Source organism: Lathyrus oleraceus, chromosome 5 (genome assembly GCF_024323335.1).
Source record: "Lathyrus oleraceus cultivar Zhongwan6 chromosome 5, CAAS_Psat_ZW6_1.0, whole genome shotgun sequence".
Lineage (NCBI taxonomy): Eukaryota > Viridiplantae > Streptophyta > Magnoliopsida > Fabales > Fabaceae > Lathyrus > Lathyrus oleraceus.
The window spans coordinates 380,572,594-380,599,574 of NC_066583.1; the positions used below are offsets into that span (position 1 = coordinate 380,572,594).

Genomic DNA, 26,981 nt, shown 5'->3' on the forward strand with positions numbered 1-26,981 from the left:
TACAAGAGAAATTAAATCCAAAACAAATAAGAAAATATTAATTCTAAACCATTAATAAAATTAAATCTACACAATTAATCAACCAAAGAAAGTCTAACAAATCACATAGACTCTAATTATTAACAAAAATTAAATTCTAAATAGTTAACTCTAAAATTATCTAACAATTATACTAAAACAATTATTAAAATCAAACGGAATCCCACACGATTAGCAACTTATAAACTCTAAACTAATTAACAAATATCAACACGAAATTCTAAACAATTAGCAAAATTATAAATTCTAAATTGATTATCCATAAATTAATTCTATCAATTATCAACAAATTCTAAATAATTAATTAGCAAGTGAATTCTAGCAGTTAATCAATAAATTAAATCTACCACTTATCAACAAATTAAATTATGAATGGAGTGTGCTCAAAGGGAATTTAGAGGCCCAACCAGGGGGTGCAAAGATGGCAGAGGGAGTATGACGACCCATAAGCTAATTTTAGGCCCAATCGGGATTTAACGGAAACGGAACCACATACCTCTTATCCAAACTCAACAATGGCAGAAGCATAATCTCTCCTGTTGAACCACAAAATCCAGGCGCCGCAACATGTTCAGGAAACACAAATGCGGCGTAACACTGCGACTTCTTGATAGAGGATGCCGCAACTTTTTCCTGCAAATGTGAAATCAGAATCCAATGAACACAACGACGAGTCAGAACCTTGGTGAAATTGCTGAGTGGTGCTAGGTAGCGTGATCGATGAGCGACTGTTGGTGTGTTTGTTTCGGGCGAATCGCTTCAGAATCGCGCGAGGTCTTGAGTTGGAGAATCTGTCCTGTTACAGTTCTTTTTCTATTCTAGTTTTTGGGATCCTTGTGAAGTCACCGACAAAGCGAGTCGAACCAGTTTGTCATTCCGCAATCTTCTTCTTCATTCTATTATCAATTTCTGTTTCTGTTACCTCTTCAATTCATTCCATTAAAGAATGGTTGGTTTGTGAGGGTGGAGTTCTTCGTGAATTTAATCGTGGTGGTGGTGGTGTGGCGATGATGTTAGAAAATTCGGTAAAATTAAATGGATCCAGGACTGAATCGTGATTGAGAATCACTTTCCTTAAAAGTATTTCAAACACTCTTTTATTATGTCTTAGAGTTGGAAAATGCAAGAACAGTCAGGATAATATCAGCCTTAATTTCGAGTCTGCACAAGACAAGTGAAGAACCTGAAATGCAAGGAAGGTTTTTCTGGAATTTTGGAAGAGAAATACGTTTTTAGTTCTTGTGTTATTTTTCTGAATAGAATCATATATTTATAGGAGATATGGATGTTGTTTCAAAAGTTTGCAACCTTTGATGAAACAACACCATTTCACCATAAAACACAATGTTTCATATATGACACTATTTCATGAAAAAGATATGAAAATTGAATTCAAAATTCAAACAAAACAATAACTAAAATTCTGAGCACTAATAAAAACGCAGCATGCCGGCCGAAGGCCGGCCGCCGGAGAGCCGCCTCATTAACGCCGCGAATAGCTCGATCACTCCGATGCGACGTGCCTAAGTGCTCAAGTGCCGCCTACAAGCCGTAACTAGCGCCTCTACGCCCACGCCCCCGGAGCCGAAGCCGGAGCCGGTGTCGCCGGTGGCAACACCGGCGAGGGTCCATTGGTTGTGTCAAGTGGCATAATGCTTGGGACCACCACATGTCCATGTGGCACCTTATTCTCTTTGTTCCTTTGGTGAGTTAAAGTTCCAAAGCATTTATAAATGCTTTAAAGGATGTCTCCACTTTCTATGTGGGACTTAAAGCAAAGCATTAAATGCTATTTAACTCTTTTGTCATTTTGGAACTAATATTGCAAAACAATTTCCAACAATCCCCCACTAGTTCTAATAATGACAAAAATCATTCCAGATAGTGAAATAAAAAAAAGTGTTAATACAGTTACATATCTTTCGATTTTAAACTTAACCTTAGTGAGGATAACGCAAAGTTTAATCGGAATGTTTGGTAGCAAAGCTTTTAAACCATTAATCCATGGGATCAGACCGGCGTTACCTTACACACACTCTTTAAAGGTTCTTCCTTTACATATCTCGCTTAACACTTATTTATGGCCATATGCTATCCTTTTCATGAATTTTTCATGAGAGAAACTCCAACTCTCACTTTGAGACGGCACCATCTCAAAATTCACATAGGTGAGGTTCATATAGCATCCTTTCCAATAGATACTCTTCTTCGTTAATGAACTTCATTAAGAGGTTTTGGAAACCTCAACCCTCAATTCAACACAGTCAACCTTATTTCCCAAATTCTTGACTTACATCCAATTCAACGACTTGTTTTTACCCATTGAATCTTGAAGTTAATGTTTTGTTAACATAAGATTGGGTTGTTGCCGCTGTCGGAACTTTTATTTAAGGAGTTTCAACCCCATTCCTCTCAAGGTTGTTCGTACTAAGTCTCTGGCCAGTGGCTTAGTAAACGGATCTGCTAAGTTATAGCATGTTCGTATGTAGGTGAGTGAAATGATTCCATCCTTAATCAATTTTCTTACGAACGAATGTCTAAGTCCTATATGTCTAGACTTTCCATTATACACTTTGCTGAATGCTCTTGCTAATGTGGCTTGGCTATCGCAATGTATCATCACTTTTAAGACATTGTCTTTAGCCAATGGAACTTCCAACAAAAGATCCCTCAACCATTCTGCTTCTTGACCGGCGGAAGCGAGAGCCACGAACTCTGATTCCATGGTCGAAAGTGTAATGCATGTTTGTTTCTTGCTCTTCCAAGAAATTGCTCCACCAGCAAGTGTAAATATCCATCCAGTTGTAGATTTATGGTCTCCAATATTAGATATCCAACTCGCATCAGTGTATCCTTCTAATATGGCAGGGAACCTTCCATAGTGAAGACCAAGGTCCTTGGTTTTCAGTAGATAGCCAAAAATCCTTGTAATTGCCTTCCAATGTTCATTACTTGGATTACTAGTAAATCGACTCATTTTACTGACTGCAAATGATATGTCGGGTCTGGTACATTGCATTAGGTACATTAGACACCCTATTGCACTTGCATATTCCAATTGAGCCACTGATCTTCCATTATGCTTTTGAAGTCTGTTGGCATGATCAAATGGAGTGGTTACTTCCTTAAAGTTTAATAGTAGTGGTTCTTGCTACTGGTGCGTATGTATCGAAGTAATCTATGCCTTCTTTTTGTCTAAATCCTTTTGCCACTAATCTGGCTTTATAAGTGTTTAGAGTACCATCGCTATGGTATTTCTTCTTAAACACCCACTTGCATCCAATGGGCCTTGATCCCTTAGGTAAGTCAACAAGTTCCTAAGTGTGGTTGATACAATTGAATCCATTTCATCTTGGATAGCATCTTTCCAAAAAAGTGGAGTCCCTTGAAGTTATTGCTTCCTTATAAGTTTTTGGATCATCTTCCACTTGAAGAATAATCGGAATGCGTTGAACAAAGTTCTTACAATTTCCCTCAACAAGATAAAAGGAAATAGATCAATCTCATTTGGTCCTAGATTCTTTGTTTTCCGAATTCTCTTGCTTATCCTAGGCCCGGGTTGTGGTTCAATGATTATAGGAGTGCCTTCAGTTTGTATTTCTACAATCCGAGAAGAGTTATCTTCATGAGATTCTTTATTAGTGGCCGACTCCGATCCTTTATTCTTTGTGATAAGGTTTTCAAAGAATTCTACATCCCGGGATTCAACAATTACATTAGATTCTAGATTTAAGAGTCTATATGCTTTACTGTGTTGTGCATATCCTACAAAAGCACATCTTATTCCTCGAGGACCCAACTTGGTTCTTTTAGGGTCCACGTTTTTGTAGTATGCCACACACCCCCACACTTTAAAGTAACCAATATTTGGCGCTCTGTCTTTCCATGACTCATATGGAGATATACCAGTTTTCTTTAACGGAATTCTATTGATTATATGACAGGCGGACAATAATGCCTCACCCCACAAGTTAAGGGGTAATTTAGAATGCATCAACATGGCATTCATCATCTCTTGATATGTTCGATTCTTTCTTTCTGCCATGCCATTTTGTTGCGGTGTTCGTGGTGCCGAACATTCATGTATTATACCGTGCTCTTCACAGAATGCATCAAATTCAATTGAAAAGTATTCGCCGCCCCTATCACTTCTAAGGACCTTTATACTTTTATTTAATTGATTTTCGACTTCTGCTTTATAAGTCTTAAAGGCATTAAATGCATCATTGTCGCATCGCGCGAAAAACCGGCGGGAAAAGAAAGAAACAACAGAGCCGCCACCGTGCGTTATTTATCCCAAAAGAGGGAAAGGAAACGCTCAGAGTAAACCTGGGAAAGAACATGGTCTCGCGACCAAAGAGTATGGGTTCGGGAGTCGGTTATGCGAAGGGAAGGTATTAGCACCCCTACGCATCCGTAGTACTCTACGGGATCCACGCACAAAAGGAAGGAATATTGGTTGCTAAACACTGCTCAAATACTCACACACACTGGCTGAAAAGAGACAAAAGAAACTGACTGAAACTGACTTGGCAGAATATCGCATCCTGGGCCTACTTAGTCTATCAGGCATAGACATCAGAGTCGAAGTAGTTCGGACTAGGGAAACGACACATGCTCGCTAGGATGTCGCATCCTATGCATACGTATCTTCTCGGACGAGAGAAGAATCAGAGCATTCGTAGCTCGGCTGACACGCACACAAACAAACACAGGCAAAGGCAAACATGGAGCCCGACTGCCAATCACTGGACTTATGTCAGCATCCGAACCTAAACACACGCAAAGAGGCAAACGTGGAGCCTGAATGCCAATTGCTGGACTTACATCAGCATCCGAACCTAAACACACACTGGAACCCGAATGCCACTCGATGGTCTTACATCAGCTTCCAAGCACACAACAACACAACAGGTTAATAGGGAGTCGGGGACTCGAGCCTATAACTGTCAAACACACACAAACAGACAGACAGCGAATGCTAAGGAGTCACAGACTCGAGCCTAGCAAAGGTCAGACAACACACACAAAAGAAAGAAAGGGCGCTCGGAGAGATCAGCTCAATCTCCTGCCTACATACTTCATCTGGTATGAAGATCAGGGCGATGTAGTTCCCCTACGGAGGGATAAAGGACTAGCCTAACCAGATAACAGAGGGAGACACAACTAGGGAGACTACGACTCGAGCCTAGATGTTGTCATGCAAAATCAACCCTAAGTTATGGTTTCTAGCTAAACGGCACGCGGGCCAACCTATCCTAAGCATGGCTCACACAGGAAGCAAGCCACACACACTTAACTTGCACAGGAAGCAAGCCAAGAAAAACCTAACTTGCACAGGAAGCAAGTCTAAACTAATCCTAACTTGCACAGGAAGCAAGTCAAACTATCCTATCTTGCACAGGAAGCAAGTCAAACAATCCTATCTTGCACAGGAAGCAAGTCAAACAATCCTACAAGCACAGATAGCACACGCTATACACAAACAAGTGGCTCAAACAAGGGTTAGGTTTTAGTCAAGGGGTCATATCAACCTCGACAAACAAACCTCTGGAACTGGGTGAATGTTGCTCTTAACCTTGCCATTGAGGGGCTAAGGTGAAGCAGATGAAAGGATGAAGTGAGGATGAGACCTCACAGCTCTTATCCCTGGCCAGGGAGAGCTCAAGACAAGAATGTGTGGGTTCAGAAAGTGGGAACCCTTCTACACATTAAAACTGACTCAACTGTACAGTTGTACAAGATCTTGGGTTTGTATCTGCAATGCATCATCACAGTGGTGTGAGCAAGGCAGATGACACACTGAATAGTGGGGGATAGATTGCATATCCCTACCTTCCACCAATTGCCTCTTCACTTAGGAGGACTTTGACTCTATGCAAGGACAAAAGTAAACATCCACAAACATTGCCTCTTAAGGAGGACTTCAGACAGTTGCCTGGCCAAGTAACAGGCCAGGTCTTCCAGACTACATGGAGTAAAAGAGACATACCTCAATGCAAATTGCTTATACCAGCAAAGCAAAGCAAAAAGTTCACAAGGAACTAAGCAACTAAAGCGCCTGAAACAGTCAAGCAAATGTTAGTATGCAGCTTCAAACAAAACAAACAGAAACAGACAACAACAGTCCATTAGAGGCATATGGATGTGCAAGGCACGAGGCTTATGGCATGTGAGCCAAGCCACCTACAAAACAAAGAGGTTAGACAATGATACTTGAGCAAGCTCAATCAAAAGAATTGGTCTTAATGGCCATTTGATGGTCAACCTGAAATCACAAGCTCAAAGGTGAGTAACAGGACCACTAGGGCAAGCCTAGGGTCAAAAATGAATGAGAAAGTCCAAACAGCAAGGGGTAAGTATCCAAAATCATGTTCAAACAATTAGGAAACAAAACCAATTGGGTTCACACTCATATCAATCACTATCATCATTTCATGAACCATTTAGGTCAAAACATGGCAAACAGAAGCTCATAGAAGTCAACAGCAAGACTTGCACCAAAAGCAATCTAAACATTTTCCAAAAATCATCAAATAAATCATGATCAAACCTAACACATAGCATGGTAAGCATGTCAAATTTCATCCCATTTGGGCAAGTGGAAGGCAGTCAATGAAAATCAGAAAGTCAAAGCACATTCAAGCATGCACAAAGAAAGTCAACAAGCATGGGTCAACTTCAAAAAGTCATATCAAATTGAAAACAGATGAGAAATGAATGAGATTAACACCAATGCCAAGCTTGAGGTGTCTAGTTATCACATATCAAATTTCATGTCCATCTAATAAAGTATGAGAATTTCACAAATGAAATGGGAACATGTGTCACACAAAGTCAACTATTGACTAGGCAGGGGAGAAAATCTCAAACAATTAGGAAAATAGCTCAAATAAATCCAAGAAAATTCACATGTGAACTAGACATACAAGAGTAGGTTCATGCAAAATTTGGGGTCATTTGGATGTAAGGAAGTATGGTAATGAAAATCATGAAGTTGAACATCAATGGTGTGACACAAATTGTCACACCCTAATTCAAAAAAATCATATCTCACAAACCACAAATGATAAACTTACAAACTTTATACCAAAATCACCATAAATGTGTCTAGTTTAAGCACAAAAAATTTGGGAGCCATTGGATAAAGTATCATCATTTCACAAATGTTTTGGCAAGATGTACAAAATTTGGTCACATGTCACAAACCCTAGCACCATTTAAAAAACCAACCATCCAAAAATTCTGGAAAAATAATGATAAAAAAGTAGAGATCATGATGAACACAACACAAAAAATCCCATTCAATTTGGATCAAAAATGAGCAAGTTGTGAATTTTGGAAGATTGGTAATTAAAATGTGAAATTAATTGAATTAATAATGGAGAAAATGGCATTTTGGTAATATTATGATTCACTTATCCAAACACTGTCGTTTTGGGAAAGAAATGGAATGTTTTGATTGGTTGGAGGGAAAGAAGCCATGCACGTGAAAGGGAAGGAAGAAAATTCTGGGAAAATACACATTGGAAAAACTAGGGTTTATGTCATGAACATCCCAAATTCGAATTTCTCAATTTCTCCCAAAAATGCCAATTGAGCATACCATTGTAATCATTAATCAACATACAATAACAATCCAAACCCTAATTTCAATAATTCGAGCTAGGCAAAGAGCAATGAGTGAGACAAGTTTGGATCATCAATGTTCATTTCAAAATATCTCAATCATTGCTTGACCAATCTTAAAACTACAACCATCTATGAAATCAGCATCAAAAGATCTACATTAAGCATGCATCAATTTGGCAAAATAGGGAGGTTGAAAGATTTACCAATTTTGAAGCAGAATGAGAAACAATGGTTGTTTGGTCCTTCTAGCCTGGAACAGATGCTCTTTAGGTCTTCAAGTGATGAGTGTTTGAAGTGCTTTGCTTATTGATGCTTGAAATGGAGGGATACAAGTGCTGTTATGGGAATTGCTTTGAGGAAAAAGGAAAGTTGCTCCAAAGCTGTTTGCAGGTATGAGAAGGCAATTGTAATCAGTTCCAAATGATGCTTAGACTGTGTTTTAGGCAAGGCAGGGTTTGGCTCTTTGAAAGTTTTTGGATAGTTTTTAGAAAATGGCCAAAATGTAGTTTTGAGCATGAGTGAATTTTCTGTTGGTTTGATGTGTTTGTGGTGTTAATGGTGTTTCAAAAGATAGTAAAATAGCCTTGGCCAACAAGTGAAGTGTGTGTAAAGAGATTGTATGAAGTTGGTTAAGTTTCAAAGTGGCAAATGGAGGGTGGAAATGGTGAGCAAGGCAAAGGTTGGGAAATGAGTGAAGTTGTTGTGGTATGTTGCTGAACAGAAAATGCAAGGTGGGGACAAGGTGAAACCACTTCCTGCTGCAATGTTATGTTGGTCTTGTTGGTCTGTTACTGCTACTGGTTGTGATGACAGGAAAAGTGCAAAGTGGCCAAGTGATTTTTGTTTGCCTGCTGCTAGGTTGTTGGAACAGGTTCTTGTAAAATGGCAAGGATGAGATTTTTTGGGGAATGAGTGGAAAGTGTTTTGTCTGCTAATGGTTTGTTATATTTGTTGACAGAAAATGGCAAAATGAGGGCAAGGTTCATCCATGCTTTTCTGTTGCAGCATGGTGGTAGTAGTTTTTAGGAGAAAGGCCAAGCCAGTTTGGTTTGTTGGTTTTGGGCAGGAGAAATGAGATGCACAATGAGAGTGAGTTGGAATGAGTGTGAGAGGGCAAGTTGCAAGGGTTTGTCTGCAGGATATTGACTTTTGATGCCGCAGGGTTATGTTGGTTAGGTCATGTTATGCTGGTTGTGGCAAGGCAATTGTGATGCAAAACAAGGGTCGTCACTTGGATGCTTTCTTGACAGAGAAAATCCAAAGCCAATAGCAAGCAAAGATCATGTTGGAAAGTGAGTGAAGGTTTTTTTTGTGGTAATGGCCAGGTTTGAATTATTTAGGAACTTGGACAGACCATGCAAAGTGGCCAAGGGCAAGTTAGGTTTAGTGTTTTTTAAGGCTTTTAAGATGCAGGATGGCAGGGTGAGGTTCTTGACTGGTTTTTCATGGCCAGGTTAATTTGTTGTGCTTGTAAGGTCTTGAGGATGCAGTGCCAAGGGTGTTTGCTGCAGAGTTTGGACAGATGAATCTTGGCCAGGGCAAGGTTCCTCTATGCTTTTCTGCTGCAGTATGGTGACAGACCCTTTTTTAGAGGAAGGGCCAAAGGTTTTGTGGTTGGAAAAATATGAGTCAAGTTGTGGTTTTTGCTCCTTGCTTCACAATGATCAATGTGTCATCAAAAATGCCATGCTTTTCCTCTGCTGCAGGGTATGGTGACAGACCTTTTTTAGAGGAATGGCCAAGTGAAGTGATTGCCAATGCTGTGTTGCTATATGTCCTCTATTACTTTTGATTTTGGCCAGGTTTTGAACAATGATCAAATTCTTGAAAATGAGTAAGGTTTCTCTGCTGCAGTGTGGCTTGGTCCTTTTTGAGGTTATTGAGTTTTTGGCAGCCAAAGCCTCATGCCAATATCAGGGTCCTCTTCTTTTTGATCTCAGCAGTATCAAAAATAAATGCCAATGTCCTTTTTCTTGATGGATGCTGCTGTTTACCAAAGGCAGGAAAATCATGTAGGATCTTCCCCTAGCCAGCCTTAGTTTGTTATCCTTTTGACAGCAAAGTCAGGGCCAGGTTTTTTTTTTATGAATTTCTGCTGCCATCCCTTTTTCCTTGTGGCTGCCATGACCTTTTCTCTTGACAGAAAAAGGGTGCAGTCCAAACTGCTATTGGACAGTACAAATTAAGGCATGGAGGTATGGTTGGTTTGTACTCATTTTCCAAAATTCAAGTAAGCAAACATGGCCATATGTACTATTGGAGTATGGCTGCACAATGAGACTCACCATGACAGAAAAAATGGTCAAGAATGCTGCATAATGATGCTGGTACAAGGCATGGTTGTGGAAAGCAAGGACAAGCATGGTGCAAGTATGGTTAAATGGTACTTTTCTTACAATTCAAGCAACCAAGCAATATTCACATGTGCTGCATATTTTGACTTTGCAAACACCTTCTAAATGACATTTATGAGCTGTTCCAATTGGCCAAATGTTGAAAAAATGTTTGAGTCAAAAAGTCAACTCTTGGTCAAACTTACATTTAAATGAAAAAGGTCAAAATATGCCATTTTGATTGGTGAAGTTTTGGCTCATGAAACTTATATTTTTGGAAAGAGGGGATCAAATGTGACTTGTAGGAAAAAACCCCACCAAAATTGGCCAAACGGTTTGGGAGATATGGCCCTTTGAAGTTCAAGATTTTCTGAAATCGATTCGATCATAACTTGCCAACCACACATGGGAATTGAGAGTTCTATGACTTTTTGGAAATGGGAGAACAAGATCTTCAACTTTCATGTTGGGCAAAAATTCATTTGAGGCTTGTATCAAAATGTAGGTTTGAGGATCAAGACTTTCCATTTATGGTAAGTTTCAGTTACAGGCCCAGTTTCTACTTTTGGAAATTTTTGATCTGGCTTCAAATTCTTCCATGATGGTGTTTGGCATGATGTATGATGGCTATTTGGACATGAATGAACTCTCACAAACCAATTCCAATCATCAAATCACTGATTAAATGGACAGTTGACCAACAGTTGACTTTTAGGGTTTCTGACTGATTGTGCATTGACTGATGACTTCCAAACCCTAATTCCTTGAGAACTTGACTTCAAATGATGTCCCAAGTTGTATGAATTATTGATCATTGACCATGGTGCCCAAATTCCACAAGAATGACCACTATCTACTGCTTTGACTGACAGTTGACTTTTTTAGGGTTTTTGACTGTCTGTATATGAACTGCTGACCTCTGAGCCCTCAGCCCTTGACTTGAACACTTCAAATAGACCTCCAAGCCATGTGAACTTGTTGGACAAACCTCAAGGCCTTGATTCAATGAGAAATTCCCTTGCTTGCTTGGTTGACTGATCAGGAGATTAGTTTGACCTAATTTCTGATTGCTTGCTCTTGAGGCAACTGAGGGACAATGCAAATGCTATGCAATGGACCATGATATGCTATGACCTAATATGAAAATGTATGTATAATGGTAGGTGCAAATTTGAGGTGCTACAATCATCTTTATGCTTTAAGAGATATACATGAGTGTATCTAGAGGAATCGTCTATGAATGTAATAAAGTATCTATTCCTTTCACGTGTCAACATGCCATTAAATTCGCACAAATCAGAGTGCACAAGATCAAGTAATTTCGTTTTCCTTTCAACACTTTTGAAAGGCTTCTTAATCATTTTTGATTCAACACATAATTCACATTTTTTGAAATCCTTTATATTACATGAAATTAGTCCAGATTTAATTAGTCTCTTCATAGAACTAATACCACAATGTGCTAATCTATTATGCCATAAAGAAACGGAATCAAGCATGTAAGCGGAATTAGAAATTTCATTAATAATATTATCATTAGTACATAGTTTGATCATTCCCTCTGCGGAATGTCCTTTTCCAATGAATACACCATTACGGGTCAAAATAAGTTTGCCCGATTCATATACAGATTTAATACCCGGTTTTCCCAATAAATCCCCACTAACAAGATTCCTATTCATGTCTGGAACATGAAGCACATTTACAAGTGTAACTTTCTTTCCAGAAGTGAAGTTAAGTTCGACCGAACCGGTTCCAACAACTTTAGAGCGGACTTCATTTCCCATTTGTACCTCTTGTCCATCAATTGCTTCAGAATAGGTTTTGAATGCAACCTTGTCATAAGTAACATGCACCGTAGCACAAGTGTCATACCACCAACCTTGAACTTTTCCTTTGATTGCCATAATTTCGCTCACTGTAGCAATTATGTCATCATCTGATCGAATTGCATTGATCTCATTTTTTGCTTTATTTTGTCTGCAATCTCGAGCATAGTGTCCAGGTTTACCGCATACGAAACATCCGTTCTTTGGACCTTTATGACCGCCAGAGTTCTTGAACTTATTATGTTCTTTCTTTGGTCCAAGATGACTCTTCATGCCATCATGTCTCTTCTTTCCCTTGTTGGTCACAGCGTTTGTTTTGAAATGAGTAGGGGGTTCTGATTTCTCCCTCTCCTTCGATTCCTCCTCGATTCGAAGATGTTTCTGAATTTTCTCCAAGGAGAAGTCCTCGGAACTGTGCAACAATTTCTTTCGGTAGCCTTTCCATGAAGGTGGTAATTTTGCAATAATTGCACCGACTTGGAAGGTCTCAGGGATGTTTATTTTTACTGCCTTTATTTTATTGACCAGAACTTGCAATTCATGCACTTGGGGAAGAATGGGCTTAGAATCTAAGAATTTAAAATCGAAATATTTAGATATTAAGAACTTCTTCGTACCTTCCTCTTCAGCCTTGAACTTGAATTCTAGTGCCTTCCATATTTCTGTTGCCGATGGATTGTCTGTGTAGAGGTCGTAGAGACGATCAGATAAAGTATTCAGAATGTGTCCACGGCAAAGCAGTTCGTCCTCCTTGCGTTTCTTGCGCTCCTTCTTGAGTTCTTCCGAATCATTTTCGGTTGGTTCAGGTATTGGTTGTAGGTCGGGATCAAGAACATAGTGAACCTTCAGGGCAGTCAATAGGAATGTCATCTTGTCTTGCCATCTTGTGTAATTTGTTCCATCAAATCGATCTAACTTGACAAGATCCTGGTTCATCACTTTGATGCTTGAAACAGCAGCGTCTGAAGCCATTATGTTACTAATACTTTTAAGATTGTTAGAAAATTCGGTAAAATTAAATGGATCCAGGACCGAATCGTGATTGAGAATCACTTTCCTTAAAAGTATTTCAAGCACTCTTTTATTATGTCTTAGAGTTGGAAAATGCAAGAACAGTCAGGATAATATCAGCCTTAATTTCGAGTCTGCACAAGACAAGTGAAGAACCCGAAATGCAAGGAAGGTTTTTCTGGAATTTTGGAAGAGAAATACGTTTTTAGTTCTTGTGTTATTTTTCAGAATAGAATCATATATTTATAGGAGATATGGATGTTGTTTCAAAAGTTTGCAACCTTTGATGAAACAACACCATTTCACCATAAAACACAATGTTTCATATATGACACTATTTCATGAAAAGATATGAAAATTGAATGCTCAAGTGCCGCCTCTACGCCCACGCCCACGCCCACGCCCCCGCCCCCGCCCCCGCCCCCGGTCCCGGAGCCAGGGCCAGTGTCGCCGGTGGCAACACCGGCGAGGGTCCATTGGTTGTGTCTAGTGGCATAATGCTTGGGACCACCACATGTCCATGTGGCACCTTATTCTCTTTGTTCCTTTGGTGAGTTAAAGTTCTAAAGCATTTATAAATGCTTTAAAGGATGTCTCAACTTTCTATGTGGGACTTAAAGCAAAGTATTAAATGCTATTTAACTCTTTTGTCATTTTGGAACTAATATTGCAAAACAATTTCCAACAGATGATTCTCGTCGTAGTGAAGGACGAGGTGCGGCGATAGTTATGAAGGTTTTGTGAGAAACGGTTATGGAAATTCAGTTGAGTTTTGGTGGAGTTGAAGGGGAAAGAAGAAGAATGGAAGAGTTTGTTAGAAATTGGAGAGAGAGCGAAAAATCGCTGTTAATCAGAGTATTTATAGAAAACTTTGTGTGCGTTTTGGATTTCTTTGGAGTCGTTTATGCAATTGGCTTGCAACTTTCACTTTCTTGTTTTTAATTTTGCTTGTGGCTGAGCTTTTGCAGGTTACTTCATGTTGCGTTTTGTCTGCATGCAGCTTGGAAGTTAGCTTACAATTCGTGATGCGTTTGAGCTGGGTTTTCCTGCTGCAGCTTTGGTGTGTTCCCGTTTTGGTGGCTTGGCATCTTTTGTGTTGCAGCTTTACTTTCAACTTCACAGCTGTTTCCGTTGGCTTTGGATTGGTACGGCTTATGCTTTTGGATTGGAGTTGGTTTATATTTTCATTTTATGCAGGTGGTAGCTGCATTTGGTTGTACGTTTGCCTTGTAGCTATCATGGCTTTTGTTTTTTCATTCAATTTCCAAGTCCTTCATGGCTCTACCTCAATAGGTATGTATCAAATATGGCATTAAAATGAAAAATGGAAGTGGATATAGAATTGGAATATGGGTTATGGGAATTGAATATTGGATATGTAATTAAAACATGGATTTGGTTATGGGTTAAGACTTAATGGTTAATTGGATGTGGGTTGAGTGTGAATATGGTTAATTGTTTTCGTAAATTGGTTAAATTTTTTAGAACATGGATTTAATTGGATATTGTTTTTTTTTTGTTAATGAAAAATGGATTCAAGTTTGGATGGAATGGAAATTTGGATGAAAAAAAAAGGATTTAGAAATGGATATATGATGAATTGGATTTAGTTTATTTGGTGTTTAGAAATTGGATGGATTATGGGTTTGGGCTCAACCCAAAGAAATATGGGTCTCTCTAAATTAACAATAATGGTCCATTCCCAAAGATGAATAAAAAAAAGGCAATTCTAAAGATTAAATTGGATTTAAGAATTGATTTGAATTATCAACTCCATTTGAATTATCAAGGATTAATTCGAATCATCAAAGTTAATTTGAATTATATGAAGATTAATCTTGACAACAAAATGGCAAAACGTCATTCAACATTAATCTAAACCAATTTAAACCTCTAAAATTACTTTGAAAGAAAAGATGAAATAACTTCCAAAATTAATCTAAATCCCAAAAATCATATTGAATATCCAAAATCGATTTTGAATTAAAATCAATTTGAAATTCAAAAATAAATTTGAAACTAAGATCAATCGGGGAAGAGATTATGATGCAAATGATGAAAATATGAATCGGATAACGACATGCAGTGAACCAACGAACCCAAATGATCACAAGACTTGTGAATCGTCTTAAACCATGGTTGGATGAAATGACTGAACAAACGCATCAATGCACTAAGGAACACATGAATTCAAGTCATGTACCTCCTTGTGTTGAACCATGCTTATTCAAATGAAATAAATGTATGCGAATGATATGCAAATACTTGAGGTTATTGATTTATATGATCGATGTGGGATGAACATGCTAGTCCTTGCACAGGGCAGCTGCTGGGAATTGGAATGATATATGGTAGATGGGTAATTATGAGAGGTTAGATATGTATGACGTATGCAGTATGCTAATGCAAAATGATTGATTATTTTTCGCTTTTCTCTTAGCTTTTTCTTCTTTCTCTTATTCTTTCCTTTTTCCAATTTCTGTTTTCATTCTCTTTTTCATTCTTTTCTTTTCTTTTCTCGCCTCCCCTATCATGTTTTGGCATGTAACAGGTGATCGAGGTATTCCCGCAGGATTCCACGACGGTAAAAGAATTAGGTGTTTGCAAAAGGCAAGTACCGGGGGAAATGAAGAATTGGAATGAGATCTTATGCAAAAGGAAAAGAGACGTCTTGCTAAAGGCAAGCAGATTAACTGAGAAGTGTCATTTTCTCGCGACAGGTAGAAACGACTCTTTAGCATAAGAGGAAGGGTCTTCCAAACAAAAGGTTAGGAAGAAAGATGGTCGAATTTATCACACGAAAGATAGTGAGAACTTATTAATAAAATGTTAAGAAGAAAATGGGGGATGAGATTCTCGTACAAAAGGTAACGAGAACTCCTAGACGCAAGGTCTGTTGGGGATTCTCACACAAAAGGTAGTGAAAACTTCTTAACGAAAGGTTAAGAAGAAAGCTGGTGAGGATTTCTCATACGAGAGGTAGTGAGAACTCCCTAACAAAAGGTTAAGAAGAAAATGGGGATGAGATTATCGTACAAAAGGTAACGGGAACTCCTAGACAAAAGGACTGTTGGGGATTCTCACACAAAAGGTAGTGAGAACTTCTTAACGAAAGGTTAAGAAGGCGCATGAAGATGGATATGGTCCCTCATACAAAAGGTAATGAGATCTTCTCAACAAAAGGTTAAGAAGAAAGGTGAAATGATTTCTCATACTAAAGGTAATGAGAAACTTCTTAACATAGGGTTAAGAAGAAAACTGGGAGGGATTTCTCATACGAAAGGTAGTGAGAAACTTCTTAATAGAGGGTTAAGAAGAAATCGAAGGTATTTCTTATACAAAAGGTAGTGAGAAACTTCTTAATAGAGGGTTAAGAAGAAAATTGAAAGGTATTTCTCATACAAAAGGATGAGAAATTTCTTAACAGAGGGTTAAAAAGAAAATTGGAAGGTATTTCTCATACGAAAGGTAGTGAGAAACTTCTTAATAAAGGGTTAAGAAGAAAATTGGAAGGTATTTCTCATATAGAAGGTAATGAGAAACTTCTCAATAGAGGGTTAAGAAGAAACCGAAAAGGAAAATCTTCTCATACAAGAGATAATAACGACTTCTTTATAGAAGGAGATTTCTAGGCCAAAGGCAGGGGTCACTTACAAAAGGTAAGCAAGTTCAAGAATAGCAATGCTCGAGCAAAAGGCTGAGGAGACTTACAAAAGGTAAGCAACTGGGGATAATAATCTTTATGCGAAAGGCACAAAGGGGAGTTGCAACAGCTAAGCTAAAATCGAAAGACCTCCCATGCAAAAGGAAGGGAATACTTACGAAAGGTAAGTAAAGGACAAAAGGCTGCAAATATTTGCACGAGGCAAAACAAAGAGTGGGACTAAGACCTGCTAGGTAAAACCTAGACTAAAGGGGATCTGCCAGACGAATCTGGGCTTTGGCACACTCTAACAGGTGGGGAACTTTGCAAATAGGTACGAAAACTTCATATCATCCCTCAGGCATCACGGTGGGGATGAAGTTCTCAAACAATGGCTACCCAAACCTCGGGACTCACCAACCCTATATCAGGAGTTTAAACAAACGGGATGCAAAGATCCGACGGAGGTACCCTACTCGTGCGAAAGGCAACGAGGGGGAGACGTGATTTCGTGCACAAAGCAACGAAATAAACTCATGAAAGGTAAGTTATCTCAATAATCTTCTCCAAGCTAAAGGCAAGGAGGGCTTGCAAACAACAACAATAGAATAGACTCCCAAAGGAAATTACTCGACGAAAGGTCACCAATACTTGTAAAAGTTCTGAAGACGTTTCGCCAAGCGAAAACTGAATTGAGAGAATTTTCCAGACAAAATATGGGCTTTGATACGCTCTGTCAGGCGGGGACCTTGCAATAGGCACGATAACTTCAAATCACCCCGCAGACACAACGTTGGGGATGAAGTTTTCGACACAATGGTTACCCAAACCCCGAGACTCACCAAACCTACATCAAGCGTTTAAATAAATGGGATGCGAAGATCTAAAAGAGGTACCCTACTCGTGCGAAAGGCATCGAGGGGGAGACGTGATTTCATGCACAAAGCAATGAAATCAACTCACGAAAGGTAAGTTATCTTAATCATCTTCTCCAAGCGAAAGGCAATAAGGACTGACACGAGGCCGAAAGGACTTACGAAAGGCAAGTGAATGACGAAAGACTTAAAACGGTACTTACAAAAGGCAATACGAAGAAGAAATATCTCGGGAAAACCTGCGGGGAATACCAATCCAAGGTTTCATGATGATGTTCTCATTAGGGAGGAAGAATGTATCAACGACTGATTTTTCTTTTCCTTTTTATGCTTTCGAGAAAGAATTTTATGCAGTTATGCATGTTTATTTTGCATGGCGTAATTCTCCATCTTGATGGAATATGCCACGCTCTTTTGATGATGCAATGTTATGTAATGCATGATTATTTATGCAATGCTGATGCGTGGTCAGGCTTTTGGTTAGGCGGTATGGTAGGAAATGTCTGGAGATTGAGACCATCGGGTACCAATAACCACTGGGTTTATCAATTAATGTCAGTGTTCTTTGTTGAAAGGTTAGGGGATGTGTTTAGAGTGACCCCCGACAGTTATCTCGAACTTAGCAGTCTCTTATGCACCATGGATCTTGCTTTGAACAACCTCAAAAGTACAAAAAGGATCTTCCTTCTCTAGTTAGCCACGCCCCAGTCTATTGGGAATCTGCATGTATTACCCCAATCACCAGTTACGAAGCAGCTTTGTCATGATAGCTATCTCGATCTTACATGTCCCAGTTTCTTGGAACTGTATACCTCTGATTAACTATCTCGGAAGATTGATTTCTTGGGTTCCTAAGGTAGGCCGCCCCAATGTAGTTCTTGGAATAACTCTTCCTCTGGCTGGCAGATCTCTAAGGGAATACCCCTGACTAATGTCTCGTAGAGATTTGTCAAATATCGACGTGACTTCCTTAGATCACTGAATCTTATAGAAATTTATCGATGTGATTGCTTCAGATTGACCGAAAATTGAAGTGTCTTGTCTTTTCTGCTCAACGGAGTTCTTTAGACATTTTGATTCTTGATATAATCACACGAAGTGGTTGGTCGCTGCTTAAAGGAGTCTCAGGCGTTCAACACTTGTTAGGATCAATCAAAATAAATTGCCCATGCTCAACGGAATTCTCAGGCGTTTGGTCTTCTGATGCGATCAACTGGAGTGATTTACTCCCTTGACTATCTGATCTTTGGAGAGATTCGCTGAATCTCGACCTAACTGTCTCGGACTGACTGAATCTTTCTGAAATTTCTTGGCATAATTGTCTCAGATTGATTGAAATATGAAACATCTGGTCCTTCTGCTCAACGGAGTTCTTGGACGTTCTACTCCTTGATATAATCACATGAGGTGGCTGGTTGCTGCTCAACGGAGTCTCAAGCTCTCAACACTTGTTGTGATCAATCAAAACAATTTGGCGCTGCTCAACAGAGTCTTATGCGTTTATCTCTCTGAGTACGATCAAATCAAGGTAACATGTCTCTGCTCAACGGAGTTCTCAGGTGTTCTATCTTATGATTCAATCTATTGAAGTAATTTGCCTCTGCTTAACAAAGTCTTTATGCATCATTCTCTTCTGGGGGTATCCAGCTTTCCAAGGCACTTTCATTATGGGAAGTCTATTGATATCAAATGCTCACTCACGAGTAACACATGTTCGTTTTTAGAAATGATAATAACAATGCCATGTTTATGCAGTTTTGAAATCCAAACATGTTCACTGGAATTATGACATACAATGAATGCATCACTGATTGAGAATGTCATATCAATATCAACACAAATTATGAGCAAATTGTTGAGGAGTCAGTTTTAACACGATTGTTCTGACCATAGTACTCTTTCGAAATAAACCCCGCTTCAATTAGGTCTTTTGAGGGTTGTAACGTGGCCTGGTTCACGGTTTTAGAAAGAAAGGATATAAGGCTCGAACCTATCCTAACCCACCTGTTCTTTGTAATGTTCTTCAGTCCTACATTCAGCTAGTTCGATACAAGCGCTCTTTCTCTAAAAGGGATTTGGGAGTGAAGGTTAATGAACCCCCGAGGTTTTTTGTGTGGCAATCATGCACCTTCTGTTTGGCTTGTAGCCACACGAATTTGTTCTTGCTGAGGATTTTATTTTGATTCCTCTTTCTGTTTTTCATTTCCCTGTTTTTGTTGGATTGGCTCAGATTTACAATCCACAGGGATGCCCCAGTTTTTACCTAAGTCACTCGTTTTTTAGTTTTCGACTTAGCGGGCTTTCTTTCTTTTGATTTGTGATTTTTTTTGTTTTTCCTGTTTCTTTTTGTTTCGAAGCAAATTGTGTGACATTTATCCGTTTGATTGGAATGGGTTGTGACCGCCCCATGCTTCTGTAGGTGAGGGACAACCGTTTGGAATTTGGTGTTTTCCGACCTCTTGTGAGGGATAAGATATGGTTGATCCTTAGATAGGACACTCCTCTTTTGAAGTTTGAACGCTTGGTCAAACTGACTGACGACTACCCTGCCCCGGTTTAAGATTGAGGGTTTTAATGTTTAGAAAGAAACTCCTACTCCTTGGCTCGAATGGGTTGACTAGGGATTATCCTCCTTATATCTCCGGTGTTTGGGATTGGAAACAATGTCTTACATCATCAGCAAGGTTTTTATTCAAAAGCGTACGAGCAGTGATTTCGCGTTTTTAATTTCATCCTCCTCCTCTTAAAACCAACATTTGGGTATTGACAAAACAGAGTATGAGTGGCCACGAATGGATTTATTCGAAACATGTATATTCATTTCAATGTCATTATTATTCAAAAATGAACAAGTTTATTACAAATGAATGCTACAAATGACAATCAAGAAAATCACACATGAACATGTTTTAACCAAACTAATGACTGTGGGCATCATCAGCCTTATTTCAGATCCTCAGACTGGAATTATTAGGTTCGCAACAGATATCACGACCATCTTCAAGGAGATCCTTCGCAAACTCTTCTCATAGGCGCATACTCTTCAAACCTACCCCATCTTCTACTTGCATTGATCACAACATTGCAGATGTGCCCTCTTGCGGAGGTAGGGGAGTGTTCATTATGTTCAGGCCTTGTAGCGTGAACATAATAGCCCTTGAATCAATCAAGTTGTGTACCTTGTACTTGAAGACATTGCAATTCTTGATTGAGTGCCCTGGTGTTCCAGAGTGGTACTCACAACTGACATTCATGTTATAATCTCGAGGAAGATGTGTTGGAGGAGCCTTAGTTTCTCTCAGTTGCACCAACGAGCTATTAAGCAAAAAGGTAGAAGTCGACCATATGACATGGGCACGGGATCAAACTGCTTTAGAGGCCTTCTTGGTCCTTGTCTTCTTTATTGAGCGAAGTTCCATTGTTGATTTGGATACCGGTTCGGCATAAGGTTCCTTTGCCTTGGTCGGGGAACAGGAAATGGCCGCTGATACGGAGCCCTTAGAGGCACAGGATGTGGATGAAACCCACGAGGTTGCTCCTGAGGTGGAAGGGGGTCAGGCCTGTTCATCGGAGTGACCACTTCTGGTACAACAGTTGGCACATGATTTCCTTCCTTCCTCAGCATCGACTGCAGGATCTCCATGATCAGGCACATCTGAGTCTTTAGCTGGTTGATTTCAACCTTCACTGCCTCTTGATTTCTTCGTAGTTCTTCCATGGTAATCTACGACATGCTTCTAGTTCAAGACAAATATCGGGCAAACAACTTTGTTGGAAGTGGTTTGTTTGACAAAAGGCCAAGTGATGGTGAGATTGGTCTCATGAAATGCAGGATGTTATGATGCATGAGTATTATATCTTCTTGTATCATTTATGATGCACGAATGCATGAATGCATGGATGAACGATACACAAGCATGACTTTCACAAGTTAAACACGCAATCAGGCGTAATACCACAGGCTCGAGATGCGAATGGAGGATGACTCTAATTGCTTTCCACATAGGTCTCACTGGTCGTAGTCTAGGGTTAGATAGGGACCCCAGGGTCATCAATTCATTTGGCTATTTTCCGCTTACGGCAAAAGCTTTCCGGTCGTTAACTCCCTCAAATGAGCCTCTTCTGGGTGAGATCTTCGTACCGACCCACACGAGAAAAGCTTCTCGAGGACCCGCACTACGCGACCATCGACATCGGGTTCTAGACAAGGGTCTCAAAGTCACGGACCTCCTTGATTGTTTGCCGCTTACGGCAAAAACTTGTCGGTCGACAACTCCATAAAGAAGATCTACTTTGAGTGAGAACTTCGTACTGACCCTCGCGAGAAAAGCTTCTCGGGGACCCGTACTACGTGACCATCAATCTTAATTGGCTGAAGGTTCAATGTTCTACAAAGGTCCTTAAAGTCACGAATCCTAATGAAAACATTGATCGCTTACGTCAAAAGCTCGACGGTCGTTAACGCCTCCAAAAGAATCTACTCTAAGCGAGGTTCTCATATCGACCCTTACGAGAAAAGCTTATTGATGGGCCATACTACTCAACCTCTCCTATCTCAAGTTTGCACTCTAGATTCGGGTGGGGAGTCTTTCCCACAAGGTTACTTGAAATCGGAGTCGCATCCATCGATATCGTAGAACCAAGGAACTATGTAATAGATATCCAAAGAAATTTAAAGCAAAAGGCGACAAATAAGGTAAGCAATATCAAAAGGATAAGCACCCACACACGTGAGGAAGCAACCTAGATTAGGCTTAACTTGCTTAGGGAGGTGTCCCCAGCAGAGTCGCCAGCTGTCGCTACGTGAAAAATACAGAGTCGCCATCGGTTTTTATTTATTCCAAAAGAAAGGAAAAATATCGAGAAAACCCCAAAGAATGGTCATCGCAACCACAAACAGGTTTGGAAGTCAGTTATGCAAGGGGAAGGTATTAGCACCCCTCACATCCATGCTACTCCATGGTAACCATCTAGGATGTTTACGCTTATGTGGATGTTGTTTATCGAATGCTTGCTTACCAAAGGTTTGCGGAGTGGAGGTCGATTTTAAATTAATGTGCTCGCCAAGGAATGGATCCTCGTGCCTACGTATGCCCACTTGTTGAAGTGAGAAATCAGAGCTTCCGTAGTTCATGGGTTTTAAAATTGTCTGGTTTGTTTTGTTGATTTTATTACCTTGAAGAAGGATTTTCGATTGTGTCGCCCTAAGGCTCAAACAAAAGGTTTGAATGAGTTGAGTTGTTTTTAAGTTTTGAAGAAAGTGTTATTGATTTTGGATTGCACTAAAGACTATGGATAAAGGTGAATACCTCAAACTACCAAGCCAATCGTCTTGTGTTCGAAGCATTCAGAATGAGTGTAGGAAAACTCCAGTCTCATCCCTTCTTTATCGCTTAAGGCTCGTGACGTACGACCCCAATCGCCATTTTTATTGTGTTTTTTAGTTTGATTTAAAAAGACCGCTTGATGTTGGATCAAGGGTTTGCTTATTGATTTTTGATTTGAGAAAAGACCGCTTGACGTTGAATCAAGGGTTTGATTATTGGTTGCAAAATGATGAGCGTTCATAATGCCTAAGGAGTAGCTAACAAGCAATAAAAGAAAGCAAGTAAATGCGTACGTCGGAAAGGGGAGGGGTTACATGTAAAGTACAATGGAGTGCAAGAAATAAAAGGTCTCATTGTCAGGTAGCCCAAGAGAAAGCCTTGTGTGTGCCTTATGTCCTAAGCTAACAATTGGATAATGAAATTACAAAACAAGTCTCCCTCGGGTAGTGCCATGAATGCATTTTATTCTTGTAATAAAAGATTACAAGTCCTCGAAAACTCCAAGTCGCATAGGTCAATCACACAAGTCCAAGTCCAAGTCCAAGTGCAAGGGTACTAACAAGAAATCTCTAAGTCCTTTGTCCAAAGTTCTTTCCATGCTTGGAGAATTATCTTATTTTTGTATTTTTTAAGTCTTTACCATTTTAAATTTATTTTTGGAATGAGATGAATGATGCACAATATGATAAAAAAACAAAATAAAATTGTATAAGGTAAATGACAAAAATTAAATGTTAGAAGCGGAATTTAAAAATTAGATGCATAATTTAAAAGTTAGATGCGAAAAAGTAAAGAATTAAATGTTAATTGTTAATTGTTAGAAATTACAAGAGGGATTAAATCCAAAACAAATAACAAAATATTAATTCTAAACCATTAATAAAATTAAATCTACACAATTAATCAACAAGTGAATTCTAGCCGTTAATCAATAAATTAAATCTACCACTTATCAACATATTAAATTCTGAATGGAGTGGGCTCAAAGGGAACTTAGAGGCCCAACCAGGGGTGCAAAGATGGCAGAGGGAGTATGACGATCCATAAGCTGATTTTAGGCCCAATCGGGATTTAACGGAAACGGAACCACATACCTCTTATCCAAACTCAGCAATGGCGGAAGCACAATCTCTCCTGTTGCACCACGAAATCCAAGCGCCGCAACACGTTCAGGAAACACAAACGCGGCGTAACACGGCAACTTCTCGATAGAGGATGCCACAACTTTTTCCTGCAAATGTGAAATCGGAATCCAACGAACACGACGACGAGTCGGAACCTTGGTGAAATTGTTGAGCGGTGCTAGGTAGCGCGATCGATGAGAGATTGTTGGTGTGTTTGCTTCGGGCGAATCGCTTCAGAATCGCGCGAGGTCTTGAGTTGGAGAATCTGTGCTGTTATAGTTCTTTTTCTATTCTATTTTTCGGGATCCTTGTGAAGTCAACGACGGAGCGATTCAAACCAGTTCGTCATTCTGCAGTCTTCTTCTTTATTCTATTATCAATTTCTGTTTATGTTACTTCTTCAATTCATTCCGTTACAGAATAGTTGGTTTGTGAGGATGGAGTTCTTGGTGAATTGAATCGTGGTGGTGGTGGTGCGGCGGTGATTCTTGTCGCGATGAAGGACGAGGTGCAGAGATGGTTATGGAGGTTTTGTGAGAAACGGTTATGGAAATTCAGTTGAGTTTTGGTGGAGTTGAAGGAGAAAGAAGAAGAATGGAAAAGTTTGTTAGAAATTGGAGAGAGAGCGAAAAATCGCTGTTAATCAGAGTATTTATATAAAACTTTTTATGCGTTTTGGATTTCTTTGGAGTGGTTTATGCAATTGGCTTGCAACTTGCACTTTCTTGTTTTTAATTTTGCTTGTGGTTGATTTTTTGCAGGTTACTTCATGTTGCGTTTTGTCTGCGTGCGGCTTGGAAGTTGGCTTACATTTTGTGCTGTGTTTAAGCTGGATTTTCCTGCTTCAACTTTGGTGCGTCGCCGTCGCCGTTTTGGTGGTTTGGCCTCTTTTGGGTTGCAACTTTGTTTTCAACTTCGCAACTGTTTCCGTTGGCTTTGGATTGGTACGACTTATGCTTTTGGATTGGATCATGTTTGTATTTTCAGTTTATGCAGGTGGTAGTTGCATTTGGTTGTACGTTTGCCTTGTAGCTGTCATGGCTTTTGTGAATATGGCATTAAAATGAAAAATGGAAGTGGATATAGAATTGGAATATGGGTTATGGGAATTGAATATTGGATATGTAATTAAAACATGGATTTGGTTATGGGTTAAGCCTGAATGGTTAATTGGATGTGGGTTGAGTGTGAGTATGGTTAATTGTTTTGGTAAATTGGTTAAATTTTTTAGAACATGGATTTAATTGGATATTGTTTTTTTTTGTTAATGAAAAATGGATTCAAGTTTGGATGAAATGGAGATTTGGATGATAATAAATTGGATTTAGAAATGGATATGTGATGAATTGGATTTGGTTTATTTGGAGTTTAGAAATTGGATGGGTTATGGATTTGGGCTCAACCCAAAGAAAAATGGGCCTCTCTAAATTAACAATAATGGTCCATTCCCAAAGATGAATAAAAAAAAGGAAATTCTAAAGATTAAATTGGATTTAAGAATTGATTTGAATTATCAACTCCATTTGAATTATCAAGAATTAATTCGAATCATCAAAGTTGATTTGAATTTCCAAAATCAATTTGAATTATACGAGGATTAATCTTGACAACAAAATGGCGAAACGTCATTCAACATTAATCTAAACCAATTTAAACCTCCAAAATTACTTTGAAAGAAAAGATGAAATAACTTCCAAAATTAATCTAAATCCCAAAAATCATATTGAGTATCCAAAATCGATTTTGAATTAAAATCAATTTGAACTTCAAAAATAAATTTGAAACTAAGATCAATCGGGGAAGAGATTATGATGCAAATGATGAAAATATAAATCGGATAACGACATGCAGTGAACCAACGAACCCAAATGATTACAAGACTTGTGAATCGTCTTAAACCATGGTTGGATGAAATGACCGAACAAACGCATCAATGCACTAAGGAACACATGAATTCAAGTCATGTACCTCCTTGTGTTGAACCATGCTTATTCAAATGAAATAAGTGTATGCAGATGATATGCAAATGCTTAAGGTTATTAATTTATATGGTCGATGTGAAGGGTAGGACAAATTTTGGGGTATGACAACAATATGTTGAGAAATGATTGAAATTTTCCACTTGAATGTTGAGACATGCTTGTGAGAAAGTCTAAGTAAAAACTCTCCATAACAAGATGATGCAAATGCTCATTTCCTCATACTTGTGGATAGTAAGTTGAGTTTTCCACTTGAATATGACAAAATGTCTTTTCAAATTAAAATCAATCAACAAGCAACCCAGTTTTTTCATAAACACAGATTTTCAAGTGGTTCATATGGAGTACCATATATGTGAGAGGTGTTAATACATTCCCCTTGCATAACCAACCTATGTATCCAGATTTCTCTTTTCTTCTAGCTTTTGTGGGTTTTGTTTGACCTTTCTCACATCCCTTTGGAAACAATAAAGTTCGGTGGCGAATCTTGCTTTTTCTGAGTTAAGTTAATCAATAACTTAATCTCAAAATTTTCCCGCTGCGACATAGGGGAATAGTCAATCTGAAACCAAAATATAATGGTATATGTATCCATGAAGGAATAAACTCTGAACCAAAGAGTAAATAGGCATCAAGCCAGAAAACAAAGTAATTAAATGTTTGGCATCAAGACAAACCAACTATTGGTTCACGAGGTGGGCATTGGTTATTTTCCCAAAAAGGGTGTACATGGAATCTAAAGGGAAAGGGTATTTGGTTCCAAAGAGAATACAATACAATACTGCTGAGAGATGGTAATGATAGATGCATAAGACTCGACAGTCATTTGACTTGAACCACAATAAAGTCTATGAGTAAAGGTGGATACAATAAGCAACTTGGTCACTCATACCATACCCAATGATATTCAGAATGAGGATATGAGTGCTCCATCTCACCCGTTATTTACTACTTAAGGCTCATGGCATGTGATACTCATCGTGACTGGCAAGTTGCTAAAGAAGACTCTATTTGCTGCTCCTTATGATGAAGTGTTGCTTATGAAGAAGAAGACTTGACAATCATTTGATTCAGATTATGCTAAAGTCTATGAATATAAGTGAATACAATGAGCAACTGGGTCATTCGTCCCGTACCCAAAGATATTCAGAATGAGGATATGAATGCTCCCTCTCACCCCTTATCTATT

General features: G+C 39.0%; 1 protein-coding gene across 2 annotated transcripts; it reads left to right on the forward strand.

Moving 5' to 3' along the window:
- The first annotated feature begins 13,582 nt into the window (after window positions 1-13,582).
- LOC127084930 (uncharacterized) lies at window positions 13,583-25,007 on the forward strand. Of its 2 annotated transcripts, none has more exons than XM_051025460.1 (2): window positions 13,583-13,699; window positions 24,575-25,007. In XM_051025460.1, the coding sequence occupies exons 1-2, from the start codon at window positions 13,598-13,600 to the stop codon at window positions 24,878-24,880; spliced, it is 408 nt and encodes a 135-aa protein (XP_050881417.1). In that variant the 5' UTR covers window positions 13,583-13,597; the 3' UTR covers window positions 24,881-25,007. The 2 variants fall into 2 exon arrangements, with proteins under 2 accessions (XP_050881417.1, XP_050881416.1); XM_051025459.1 differs by lacking the exon at window positions 13,583-13,699 and adding an exon at window positions 23,527-24,461.
- The last annotated feature ends 1,974 nt before the right edge of the window (window positions 25,008-26,981 follow it).